The sequence below is a fragment of the Pyrus communis genome, chromosome 15 (genome assembly GCF_041283825.1).
Source record: "Pyrus communis isolate YQ-2024b chromosome 15, ASM4128382v1, whole genome shotgun sequence".
NCBI lineage: Eukaryota > Viridiplantae > Streptophyta > Magnoliopsida > Rosales > Rosaceae > Pyrus > Pyrus communis.
Window position 1 is genome coordinate 26,795,290 of NC_142579.1, and position 12,952 is coordinate 26,808,241.

Genomic DNA, 12,952 nt, shown 5'->3' on the forward strand with positions numbered 1-12,952 from the left:
TTTACCCCACATTTTCATATTGATCCTTAACTTTCAAATATTTTGACAAAAATATCAACAATTTCGCAAATATTTTAACACTGGTTAGTTCCCACTTATTTTGACAAATGTAAAAGAAAAACTATATTATTCTAACAAAAACACAAAATAGTTGGGGAAAAAAAACCACAAAATATTAACGAGGAAAAAAGAAAAAAGAAAAAAAAATAGACGAACCGAACACAGGGAGATACCGGGCCCAATAATGCTGAGCGGGGACGTTTCGTACGCAGCGAGGCAAAGCATTCACATCGAAGCGTTTTTCGCGTATTTAAGCAATCAACACCTGTGCGGTTCCTTTCGCGAAAGTAACGGAGTCCACCATCGTCGCCTAATACCGTCATCTTCTCGAACCAGTAGTTATGTTGCAGAGACCTCGACGCCGCTGCGAAGGCACCGCCATGGGCGCCATCGTCCTCGATCTACGACCCGGCCTCGGAATCGGACCCTTCACCATCGGTAATCGCCAGTTAATTTCTCAATTTTTCCTTGATAATTGTAGAACTGATTCGAAATTGTTCGTTTCTTCGACCTAAGAGTAAGAATTATTTGTGAAATTGAAATTTGAATTGCATTATTTGCGAGCGATTCATCTCTGTAAAAATTTAAACTTTACCATATTTGTCAGCTGATTGATAACTGTGTAGGTTAAATCTTGGTTAAATTTGAGGAGTTGTTTTTTTTTTTTTTTGGGATTTTTAGAGTCAAGTTGATGGTGTAGAGATTGGATATGGATGATTGATTTTGCATGTGTTCGTTTTTGAAATAAATTCGTTGGTGTTAGAACAGCAGCTTGGTGAATTTTCGGAGTTGAATCATTGATTGAAATGTTTGTTACAGGAATGCCGATATGCGAAGCATTTGCTCAGATAGAGCAGGAGCCTAACATTTACGACGTTGTCCATGTGAAGTATTATGATGAGGTTGGATCAGTTTACTAAGTTGTATATCATTATGGCCTTTGTAGTATAACGTAGACGCATATTTTGTAGGATTTCCGTTTTTCTTTTTTTTCTTTTTTTAATCTTGGACGTATGTACATGTTTCACGGACTGAATCAAATGGCTAAATGATTCGTAAAGTGCATGTAATTAAATAACCAGAAGTTGTAACGAGAACTGATTACCGTTCTTCTCCCATGCAGGAGCCCCTTAAGTTGGATATCGTTATCAGCTTTCCAGATCATGGTTTTCATCTTCGCTTTGATCCTTGGTCACAGGTTTGTTTTTGCTACGCCTAATTTGTTCTCTTTGGTGCACGTGCCTTGTTTCTTTGCGTATCAAAAAATTGTTTTCACATAGGTTGTGATGTTTTGTTTGCTCTGACTCCGCATAAATATATGATCCCGAGGATTATGCATCTATTAAGTATTGGCCTTGGAACTGTGGCTTGTGGTATTTACTCATCAATTAAAATTGTTACTATTTAAAGAAAATGCATAAATACTTGACCGGATTTTGTTATATTAATGGTTGTAGTAGCTAATAGCTTGTGTTGAAAGTTACCTTCATTGGTATTTGGTACAAAAGAAAAATGCCTGTGGGATGTAAAAGTGGAATGCCATGGGTGGTCCATGAAACACTGGCAGATAGCCATTATCTTCAGCTATTATTTTCTTTAGCGTGTTATACGGCTATGCTTTTGATTGTCGTATCTGGGCTATCCTATTTAAAATGACTGGTGAATTTGTACATGATTGGTATTCCTGTTGGGTTGTAATATCTATAACTACCTCCTGTTATGATATGGCTGGTTGATTTGAAATTTTGGTGCAGAGGCTACGCCTTGTTGAAATATTTGATATAAAACGACTTCAAATGCGCTATGCCAATTCTTTGATTGGGTGAGTTACTTTACTTGAGACTTTCTATTATATACAATGGGGCATACTATTGAATTTTGTCTCTACTTTCAGTGGACCATCCACTCTAGCAACTTTTGTAGCTGTATATGCACTATTTGGGCCAACTTTCCCTGGAATTTATGACAAGGATAGAGGTGTCTACACTCTGTTTTACCCAGTAAGTAAATTTAACTTGATCTTTATATTTCTTTATTTTTATCTACTTATGAATCATCTTACAAATTGGAATCTGTTTAATGTATTTTCCAATCATGACTATGGTAGGGGCTTTCCTTTGCTTTTCCAATTCCGAGCCAGTATACAGATTGCTGCCTAGATAGAGAAGGTATTTTACTGACAGTGTTTACTTAATAGTTTCTTGCTTCAAAGAGTTTGCAAGCACTAATTACTTGATCTTTATTTGCTTTTGATTATTAAAGCGGAATTACCATTAGAGTTTCCAGATGGAACCACACCAGTGACATGCCGCGTCTCCATATACGATAGTTCTACAGATAAAAAAGTTGGTGTGGGGTCCTTAATGGATAAGGCTTCCGCTCCTCCACTACCTGTTGGCAGCCTCTATATGGAAGAGGTGCATGTTAAGGTTGGACTTCTTTCTCCATCTTCACGGCAGCATTTCAATGGTTTGTTTATTTTCTATTAGAATGAGGGGCTTCATGGAGAATTTAAATCAGGATTTGAAGAAGGATCAAAGGCTTTTGCTTTGTTGCTTCCTTAGTGGTTTACTATTGGCCCCTTATGTTACTGAAGTAAATTCTGTCAGTGAAGTTGTTTGACATTGGCGACTGTAGTTCTTGGATGTGATTCAGTTCAGTTTTTATTTTATCCAGCTAGGGGAAGAATTATACTTTGCTGTTGGTGGTCAGAATATTCCTTTTGGTGCATCACCTCAGGCAAGTGTTGTTCTCCTGCAATGAGTTCTAGTTAGTCTTTGTTTATGGCTGGGCATTTCTACCATTGCTCTGTTGTCTGTCCTGTTTAATACCTTCCTATTTTACAGGATGTTTGGACTGAATTGGGTCGTCCTTGTGGGATACATCAAAAGCAGGTACTGCTGATGTCATGTCTAAGCAGTGTATGCTTTTCTGATTGCATTTTATCACGTTGATGATTGTTGATTCTGTTTGCTTTGTAGGTAGACCAAATGGTTATTCATTCTGGCTTGGACACGCGCCCACGGACAACTCTTTGTGGCGATTATTTCTACAATTACTTTACCCGTGGGTTGGACATTTTATTTGATGGGCAGGTATTGACTTATTTCTGGTTGTTAATGTACAATCAAGATGTTTTCCATGGTAATGTTTGTATTCGGAAGTTCACAGATCACTTTTCTTTTTGTTTGTCTCCAGACTCATAAAATCAAGAAGTTTGTTTTGCATACAAACTATCCTGGCCATGCAGATTTCAACTCGTACATAAAGTGCAATTTTGTCATATTTGCTTCTGATTGTAAGTCCATTTCTGATTCGAAGTTTCCAGTTGGATCTGCGACTCACAATTCACAAACTGATATAACATTAATTAATCCTTGCAGTAGGGGGTTCTTATCAGGATGTCAATAACTGCAAACATAGGATTACAGCAAGCACAAAGTGGGAGCAAGTGAAGGTAAGCTTTCTCTTGGCCGTTTCTCAAACTGTTACGTATGTACTTTTTTCCATTGTTCTCCGACAGTGGGGACTTTCTCATTTATAGCATCTTTCATCAGTGTATTCCTTTCGGTGTATGTTGATCCTGATTGGGGTGATGGTAGTAACAAAAGATTACTTTTTGTAGGAATTCCTCGGGGACTGTGGCCGAGCTGCTATCCAGACTCAAGGTTCTACAAGCAATCCGTTTGGATCTACTTTTGTATATGGTTATCAAAATGCTGCATTTGAGGTGAGTTGATGAATGCTTGAATCGTCGTTGCTTATTTTTTCTATCCCCTTTGCAATAATGGGGAAAAGCATGTTGTAATTGAAGTTGATATTTTATGCAGGCTTCCTTTGTTGTGCAATGTTGTAATTAAAGTTGATATTTTATCGCCCAAGTTGGGTTTATTCCACCTGTGTGTTATGGTTGTGCACGGGATTACTAATAAATATTATGTTGATAATCAACAGGTGATGAAGAATGGTTACATTGCCACTGTGACTCTTTTCCAGTCGTCGTGATTATATTGCAAATAAGGTACTCTTTTAGCAATATCATGTTTTTGTACACATGGGCAAACATTATATCCCATCTTTGAGATGATCATCAACAATGCTTGTCAATTGCTTTCATCTGCCGGTTGAAATGTATTTCTTGGTTCACTGTTTTGGTTTTCTTTCGGCAGTTGGATGATGGCACTTCAACAGATGGTGAAAGCGGCAAATACTTTTTGTAGATGTCAGCTTGGCCGGGCTCAACAATTGTACAGTTGTATTTGTTAAGTTTGTACAGAATAATCTGGTACTGTAAAAACATGTAAGTATTCTGTATCTTGTGTCTGTGACTGTTTAAATGGAAGTTTGTTGTGCACGTCCCCAGATTGTATGATGGTGTTCACAGTTGGTCGACAGCTTCAGATTTCTCGTAACCAAATCCGCTTTCTATTTTTGAACTAGTCTGAGTATCTTCCTCATTCAAAACCATGCACGAGACTTTCACATCGTGTGAAAGGAGGAAAAACTCATCTTCCATTTTGTGCATCTTCCTCGCATGTGTATAAGCTAAATTCTTTGATGTCTTAAAAGTCGGAAAATGGACTAAATCTAAATTTTTTGAGGAATTCGTCATCAACGAACAACTGATTTTTTTTTTTCTTAATCGTTTCGACCTTGGCTCCATTGGAGCAAGTCGGAAAGGAGGGGAAGACACTGAAGTTGTTACTTTTTACATTTATAAACTCCCTTAAAAAAAAAAAAAAAAAAAAAGATAAAAAGAGGGTTTAAAAACGTTACATTCCGTTGCCGGGACTTGAACCCGGGTCTTTCGGGTGAGAGCCGAATATCCTGACCAACTAGACTACAACGGATTTGATGTTCTCTCGTTTAATAATTAATTTTGTACGCACACAACAAGCCAAAGCGACTTGCAGTCTAGCACCTTCCTTGGTTTTCGGCAGCGCGGAAGGATTAGGAGGGTTTTAGCCTGTTTAGCCTTCTCTTCTCCTCTCTCCGCGCCTCTCCTATCCGCTGCAGACGGCAACGACGCTGTTGCTGCCGCCACAGTCCACCGCCAAAACCCAATCAACAACGCCATCTCCAGCCCCTTCATCTTTCACCATCCGCCATCAGGTATGCTAAATTTTTTCTCAATTTTTTTCACCCTTTTTTCTGCTATAAGTTTCTTTGCCGGCTCAGAACTATCGTAGTCTGTGAGTCCAATTTCTTCATAAAAACTCCAATTTCTTCATAAAAACAAAATAAATGGATTAACTTTGCAGTTGTTAAAAACCCACAAGTAAACTTCTCTCGAATTTACTGCAAATTTCAGTTCCAGGTAAAACCATCACAAGTCAAGAAAATTGGGATTTGGGCAGCCAATTGGGATTCAATTGCATTTTCCTGGCATTGCCTTGTTGGGTTTGTGCTCCGGAATATCACCATAAATTGTCAGTTATAATGATTCAGTGGTTATCCAGAAATGAACCATTTTTCTTGATGCAGTATATTTGATTCTGTTTCTTTGTTTCGACAGAGAGTACTCCCCATATGACTTCTGTTTCGGGACTGACTGGTAGTCCCTCCAGATGCTGCTTCCAAATTCCAGCATGCAGTTCTGGTTCACTACGTGGGCAGGTTTCAAATTTTCCTCACCGTTGGAAGCCTGCAGGAAAGAATGAGCTACTTCGTGTGGAAAGGTACAGCAATGGCAGTATGAGTTATTATATAAAGTAGTGTGGTTGCCAGCTTGGTTTGTTTATTTGTTTTCTTTCTAAAATCAAGCAGAAGTTATTGGACTGGTTTTGCACAAGGGTTGAGCGCGCGGAAAACACATCTGATCAAGCTTGCCATGGATGCATCCTATGGCGATATGTCCAATGAACCAACTGGTAATTTTCATCTTATTTTTCTGGGGGCTGTTGTATTGTCATTTACTTTTGGATGTTGTTGAATATGTATGAGTGCTTGTGTATAACTTCCTTCAAGCTTGAACAGGCTGGTCCTTATTGCACAAAACTAAGAAAATTGGAATGTAGAACTTAACATGAAGGATTCTTAACAACCGTTCAGCTGGTGCATTTGATTACAGCCTTTGATGTGTCTAAACTTCGTAACCAAGTTGAACCAAAACAGTTAGGTGTATTTGTAGGAGTCTTAACACCAGTAGCTTGGTTAGGTTAGATGTATTTCGTTCAACCCTCTTAATTTGATAAATTACCATTGACCTGATTCACTTTTAGAGATTGTAACGAATCAGCATCTTTATTTCTCTGAACTGTTTTCTTCTTCACTGCCTTTGCAAGTAAAGCTATCTTTCCTAGGATTAATGTGAGGGACCCATACAAACGACTTGGAATAAGCAGGGATGCTTCGGAAGATGAGATTCAGGGTGCAAGGAACTTCCTTATCCGACAGTATGCAGGTCACAAACCAAGTGTGGATGCAATTGAATCAGCCCATGATAAAATAATCATGCAGCAGTTCTACGACAGGAAGAATCCAAAAATTGACTTTAAGAAAAAGTACAGGGAAGTCAATCAGTCCCGTGTTGTGCAGGCTGTGAGAAATAGGTTCCGAACTCCGTCCACAAAATTCATTATAAAAACGTCAATTGCATTTGTAGTGCTTGCAGCTCTCACTGTTCTATTTCCAACCGAAGAAGGTCCGACTCTTCAAGTAGCCCTTTCCTTGTTGGTTACCATTTACTTTGTATATGACAGGCTTAAGAGCAAGTTACGAGCTTTTCTCTACAGGTACGTAGATAATTTCTGTTTAATCACCGTATTTTGTATGGCTCTGTATGATTTTCTCCATATAGGGCAACTGAAACTATTCTTTATTATACTTTATGGTCATCGGCGCTCTTGAAAAACCCTACCAAAGTTTTCCCTCCAAATTTTAAGTCCGTGTTTCGAGTCCCTGCGTCCAAACCTGAAAATGTGGCAATAGTGCAAAAGGTTTGATTGAAGTGTTTGCTTTGGTGCAGTGCTGGATCATTTGCTTTGTCGTGGCTCTTGGGAACCTTCTTGATGGTGTCTGTGGTTCCACCTCTACTGAAAGGACCAAGGAGTTTCGAGGTGACAACGTCATTGATAACCTATGTGCTACTCTGGGTCTCGTCGACATACCTGAAGTAATTTCTGTTCTTGCAACGCACCTCAATTTTGTTGGAGTGGAAACCACCGATTGTCTCCGAGATTTAGCTCATGCACAAACGTTTCCTTCATCGAGACGGTGCTGATAAATCTGGCAAATTGTAGGACAAGAGAGGTATTTTATGTCATTCGGAGAAAGGGTGTAAAAGTAGATGAAGGAGCCGATCGGTTTAAGAAATTGACCTTTTGTTTCTTTGTTTTTGTTAATTATTATTAATCAGTCAATTATTTTCGTTTCGATATAAATGGAGCGCAAAGTATATATCAAGGGTCAACTGGTCAAGGCAGAGAATTTGAATTTGGTTGAGAACTGCGTCCTTAAAGGCATAAAAAGGCAGATAATTGGAATTTTGAAGAGACCTAGTGACGCATCCAAACTTTTCTAGGTTGTGATCGCTCAGATAAAAGAAGTCATCAACGCATTCGACACCAGCACCGCATTGATTTACTCACCAACCGAGTTCGGTCAACGAGTTGGCATGCTTTGCATTCAACCGAATGACATATTTAACTTATTAGCTATTCGGCTTGTGCAACATGTATGTGTAGTAGTTTTTAGAGTCTAACACAGAGAGTTGACCAGTGTTTACTCTCAAAGAGGCACCCAGCGCAGCATCCAACATCTTCTCTGCTGACGCCTCCTTCGCAGCCTCCACGATGCTTGTCCTCTCCATGGCCAACGAACTCGTCCCTCACCAGCTCCACTCTGACTCTCCTCCCACCTCACTCTCGATATTGACAAGCACTCTGGCATGTCCCCAAACCAAGTCTATGACGCTGCTGAGCTCTACCACCGGACCAAGATCAGCCCTTACTGGATGGTCCTCCAGGCACTGGAAAATCGAGCTTGACCGCGGCCATGACAAATTAAGTCAAGTTCGATGTGTGTGACTTGGAGCTCACTAGTGTTTACGGCGACTTTGGTGATGGAGGATATCGATTGCAGTCTGGAAATGCAGAAGCGGCAATTCGAGGAGGAGCAAATGACGTATCAACAGCCTTAACGACAAGTTCAGTACTCGTTTGCATCTTTTATGAGTCGATTGCAGTTGACACTCTCAGGGCTACCGAACTTCACCACGAACCACCAAGGACCATCTTGACCAGGCATTGTTGCGTCCGGGTCAAATGAACGTGCACATTCACATGTCGCATTGCACTCCGACTGGGTTCAACATCTTAGCCGCTAACAACCTTGGTGTTCGTGACAGTAACGACAACTACCTCTGGAGAAATTGAAGGGTTGATAGAGAACAGAGGTCAGCCCTCACCAGGGTTGCTCAGGAGCTCATACGTTGACGTTGCTCTTCATGGCCTCGTCAATTTCCTCAAACGTATGAAGGTCGAGAACGATAGAACGGAGGAGGATGGACCAAAACAATGAAAACAACACCGTTAGATTCGTTGGACCAAGAGGAGGAGGAAGAAGAGGCCAAGATGGGCAAAAATGTAAAACTACGAATCATTGAAGATGTAAAAATAAAATGTCGCATATTTTCCATTCAACATGGAATAAGCATCATAAGATCAATACAACGGATTACCAAAGCGGTTTTGAATGAACCCAAATGTGGATTATGAACAAAAGCATCGATATAAAAAAAAAAAAAAAAGAAGCGTACGTGCTTGTAATGTTTCAATGGATTGTCTTGCTATGTACACGAGGAAGAAGAGAACAAGTGTATACCTAGAACATGATCTGTGTACATACGGGGATATCCGTCATAGATTAATAATCAAACATCTGTTGAGAAGGTACAACGTGAGATTAAGATTAGTTATACACATAGTTCCAACGTCAGATAAATATATTACATGTAATTCCTACCAGTTTCTTGGCATTCCGACAGCCACAAGTCAATGTGTTCAACAATTTGTTGCCTTACTTTGTTGACTGCATCAGGGTTGCTGCAGTTCTGGGAATTGCCTGAAATACAGGTCGTAAATTCTAATTAAATACGATAGCAAGCACAAAAAACTGGTCAACAAGCACCGCCGTCCATGAAAATATTGTTCGGATTCCAACTAATTTGAGGGACACACTTAAAGCCCTTTACAAACATGGAAAACTTCTGATGGCCACCGAAATTGGGAAGCTTTTCATCAGAAGCTAATATGTGTCACTAAGGTTGCAGAGTTACACTAACAATACATACCTTCAAGGGTTAAAGGAGACTGAGGGCATCCTCTCAAATCAGTTCCATGGCCACAGTTATGGCAAGATATGACGTACGAAGGCACTGATAGTTATACAAAAACGAGAATTTAGAAAGATCTAACAACATAGTTCGAATATTTTTCACATCAATGCATAGGATATCATTTATCAAACTTCTCATCAAAGGCACTGATAGTTATACAAAAAACGAGAATTTAGAAAGATCTATCAACATAGTTCGAATATTTTTCACATCAATGCATAGGATATCATTTATCAAACTTCTCATCGAAGCAATGTGATACTCACTATCTGGAGATGAAGTTTGTTTGGATGCATGACGCCAGGGATCCTGTGAGCCATTTGTAAAAACTATTTTTGAACCTGCAGATTCATTTTTCGTAAGGTCATGTAAATCACCGATTGATACACTGATGTGGTTTAATGTAGAAAAAACATGAAAATGAACAAACGATGCCATATCTGCACTAGTAAAACAGATGCTCTTAGTAAGTACCAGTCTCCGGCGATAGGTGGGGTAAGGTTAAGAGCCAATATGAAATGGTAAATAGAAAATATGCTACTTAAATTGATATATAATAACCGGGGAAGATAAAACATATAAATAGGGAAAGAGCGATCAATGTTTTTACCTGCAATTTTTGTGCCTCCATAGTATAAGTTTGTTGCAACAACGTCAGGATAGATGCCGTCTCCAAAAACATTTTTGCAAAGGTCTTCATGGTATCTGCGACAATGAAAAACTATGAATCAGAGATGCATACAAGAGCTATAAAGTTGAACTACACAGGAAAAGGGTAAGTAGAAATAATAAACAAAATAGTATCATAAAACAGACATTTCCAGAAAAATACCTTGTGTCAACTTTTGAAGACCTGATGCTATCATTTGCAGGCGCCACCTGAAAATATGCAACTTCAGTACAAACTTGGAACCACCACAACCGATCAGAACTGCCCTCACTAACAGCAGTGTTCTTCAAGTGTTTCTGGTTATATGTATCAACGTCAACGCCAAAAGTACCAAGGTAAAAATCTTTAACGTATTTGGCATACGCTTCCTGCAAGAAGATTACTATATTCGATTAGAAACATTAGACAACTACAGAAAATTAACAAAGGTAACTTCACGAAGCTTAAAAAGCCCATGGACCAGAATTAGTGGCACTTCTTACAAGTTAAAACACAGAGATATATGTGCATAACAGGTAATTCATTTAGACACTGGAAGGTAGACTACAATTACTGTAAACATGTTGACCAAAAAAAAAATCTAGTACTGAGGATAATTATAGAACACAACTGTGGAACAAGCTTGCTTCAATTAAAGAACCAAATGGAATGAAAAGAAGAGAAACATACCACCAAATCCTCTCCATTCGTCTTTGCTTGAACAAGAGGTGAGCATAATTTATCGGGATTTCCATACTGAAACTGCAAAGTGTCAAGAAAATAAACATCAATAATTTGATAAACTGAAAGCGGAGTGACAAAACTAAGAAAGAAGTAACTTTTACCGCTATAACAGCAGCATCCGCCAGAAAATACATGAAGTCACCATCAATATCAAGCTGCACACAGACTTGGTCAATATGCAAGTGACAAGTGAAAAAAAAAAATTTCCCACCGGTGGGAACTGGACTCATGATTTACAAATGGTGGGTGCAAAGTGTGAAATTCCAACCTGGCTTGCACCAAACAACGCCCTTATTGCTTTTCCATTAGATGTAAGACTTTGTTCAACGATGCGAGTAGTTTCTTGAAGTGCAGCTTTACATTGTGGACCTGCAGACTCACCAATCTGCATTTTGGAGGGGATTGTAGTTAAGCGAAAAAAGATTGAAAGTAGAGACAGAAACTACAATTTCATTCTCGTCCTAAGGGCAAAGAGAAAAAGGCCAAATTAACAGAGTGATCAGACACCTGCTGGTCAAATTCAGTGAAATCATAAATCGCTTCCACAACTGCAGAACTTGCAAGACTTCCACATGTCAAATGCGGAAACTTAACACGAAACCACGCACTAAGAGCTCCCGAGTAAGAAACACCAAACACGAACCACGGATTGTCACCCTTGGTTCTATTCAGCTTCACATTTAACCAATTCTAAACAATCACAACAAAAAAGCCAGTAAATTCCAAGCTCAGTTGGGTAAACTTTTTAATTCAAGGCAGCAAATTCAGCAATTTCTTGCCTGATAAAATTCACGAAATGCCGCCAAATCGAAAAGCGCTTGCTTGGATGACAAGTACTTCAAATTCTGTGTCGTATGAGATTTGAAAGGAGAGCTCTTTCCATAGTATCGATGCTCGGGAGAAACGATAGCTGCCCCAAACTTCTTAGCCAACACCTGCACATAGACAATTCAATAAAATCTCCAAAATTTTCGATTTTTCTTCCAAATTTACAACTTTTACAACAAAATTTCAAGAAAAACAAGGACTTGCACTCAGATAGTCGTTGGAGATGCCGCCGCACGACGATTCTCCGCAAATTTTGAGGAAAATGGGTCCGTCGGAAGGTCTAAAGTAGTCGAGAAATTCGTAGTATCGCTGCGGGAATTTGCGGCGGTCGTACGGAGAGAAGTGGTCGATTGTCTGATCGAACCAAAGCTCCTCCTTCGTCAAGTACTTGCCGCCACCGCTTCCCGACGAGCTCTCCAGCTGAAGAAGTATTCGGGGATTCACAAAGCCATAAGAGAGCGGCGCCCAGAGCATCATCGTGAAGAAGAAGGAGAATGAGAACGAAAATGACGTCTTCATCGGAAGTCGCTTCATCGGAATCGGGTGGTTGATACGCCCCGGTGGTCGGTCTGTCAAAGTCTCAACAGAAAAAACAAGTGCAGCAATCCGTTACTGTCCTTGATTTTAATTAGATTTTGTTTTGGTTTTATTTAGACCGGGGCCGGTTTGTACAGTTACGGAGGGATTAGGGACCAGACCAAAATTTGGTGGGCCTTCTTGTGGGCTGCTGACTCTGATTCTGTTGTCTCGTGTGGATACTAAGAACAAAAATTGGAATCAATCACTTTTTTGGAAGTGCTTGTACAAGAATCACTTTTTGTTGTGTATCATTTGTTTGGAAGATCTTTTTTTTTATTTTTTTTATTTTTTTAAGGACGGTAGTGGATTAGACGAGTCAAACTCCGTATAAGATTTCGTCACTGGACCATAATAATAGCCTTATTTTCTAAATCTACGCAAGACAGTAAAAAAGAACCATGATCTCGGAATCAACCATCTACTACAAAGTAGGCTACTTCCTTCCTACTTAGAATGAATAGTCAGAGCTCACTTCCTAATAGATCAACCATCCCCGTCCTCTATCTTCGAATTTTATTAAATACTAAAATGTGAAAATAGAAAAATACAAGCTAAAGACAAAACCTAAACCCACGAAAAAAAACATCAACGAAAACGAAAGACAAGACGTAATCAGTGTCACGAACATATTACCTTCAAAATCCAAATACTTTAGGTGGGCATGTTACCATCCTTGTTAATCGGACTTTTTCTTTCTAATATTTTTTTTTTTTTGGAAAACGATTATGCAGTGTTACTTGATACTCAAAAATCAT

General features: G+C 39.3%; 3 protein-coding genes and 1 non-coding gene across 13 annotated transcripts; 2 read left to right on the forward strand and 2 right to left on the reverse strand.

Annotated features, from left to right (window-relative positions):
• The first annotated feature begins 253 nt into the window (after positions 1–253).
• Positions 254–4,414, forward strand: LOC137743157 (PHAF1 protein At3g51130). The gene is made up of 15 exons (XM_068483053.2): positions 254–498; positions 880–962; positions 1,184–1,258; positions 1,815–1,882; positions 1,955–2,060; positions 2,168–2,228; positions 2,323–2,489; positions 2,737–2,799; positions 2,907–2,954; positions 3,042–3,155; positions 3,259–3,358; positions 3,444–3,517; positions 3,686–3,790; positions 4,015–4,081; positions 4,230–4,414. The coding sequence occupies exons 1-14, from the start codon at positions 402–404 to the stop codon at positions 4,063–4,065; spliced, it is 1,212 nt and encodes a 403-aa protein (XP_068339154.2). The 5' UTR covers positions 254–401; the 3' UTR covers positions 4,066–4,081; positions 4,230–4,414.
• Positions 4,415–4,837: 423 nt separating this feature from the next.
• On the reverse strand, positions 4,838–4,910 carry TRNAE-CUC (transfer RNA glutamic acid (anticodon CUC)). The gene has a single exon. It is a non-coding gene; the product is annotated as a tRNA-Glu (tRNA).
• A 46-nt stretch (positions 4,911–4,956) lies between these two features.
• Positions 4,957–7,442, forward strand: LOC137734527 (protein CHAPERONE-LIKE PROTEIN OF POR1, chloroplastic). Of its 9 annotated transcripts, none has more exons than XM_088686334.1 (6): positions 4,957–5,172; positions 5,372–5,460; positions 5,576–5,738; positions 5,827–5,930; positions 6,350–6,794; positions 7,028–7,442. In XM_088686334.1, exons 3-6 carry the CDS (start codon positions 5,590–5,592, stop codon positions 7,176–7,178), a joined length of 849 nt encoding a protein of 282 aa, XP_088542460.1. In that variant the 5' UTR covers positions 4,957–5,172; positions 5,372–5,460; positions 5,576–5,589; the 3' UTR covers positions 7,179–7,442. The 9 variants fall into 9 exon arrangements, with proteins under 9 accessions (XP_088542460.1, XP_068329893.2, XP_088542462.1 ...); XM_088686335.1 differs by having other exon boundaries at positions 5,007–5,172; positions 5,372–5,489; XM_068473776.2 differs by having other exon boundaries at positions 5,032–5,172; positions 5,372–5,489; positions 5,824–5,930.
• Positions 7,443–8,670: 1,228 nt separating this feature from the next.
• On the reverse strand, positions 8,671–12,248 carry LOC137734516 (putative serine protease EDA2). 2 transcript variants are annotated; one of them, XM_088686330.1, is made up of 12 exons: positions 11,823–12,248; positions 11,570–11,725; positions 11,298–11,480; positions 11,059–11,175; positions 10,892–10,945; positions 10,737–10,808; positions 10,230–10,435; positions 10,008–10,102; positions 9,664–9,738; positions 9,353–9,436; positions 9,025–9,123; positions 8,671–8,940 (listed from the first exon to the last, which is right to left on the reverse strand). In XM_088686330.1, exons 1-12 carry the CDS (start codon positions 12,150–12,152, stop codon positions 8,933–8,935), a joined length of 1,479 nt encoding a protein of 492 aa, XP_088542456.1. In that variant the 5' UTR covers positions 12,153–12,248; the 3' UTR covers positions 8,671–8,932. The 2 variants fall into 2 exon arrangements, with proteins under 2 accessions (XP_088542456.1, XP_068329867.2); XM_068473766.2 differs by having other exon boundaries at positions 8,802–9,123.
• Positions 12,249–12,952: the final 704 nt, after the last annotated feature.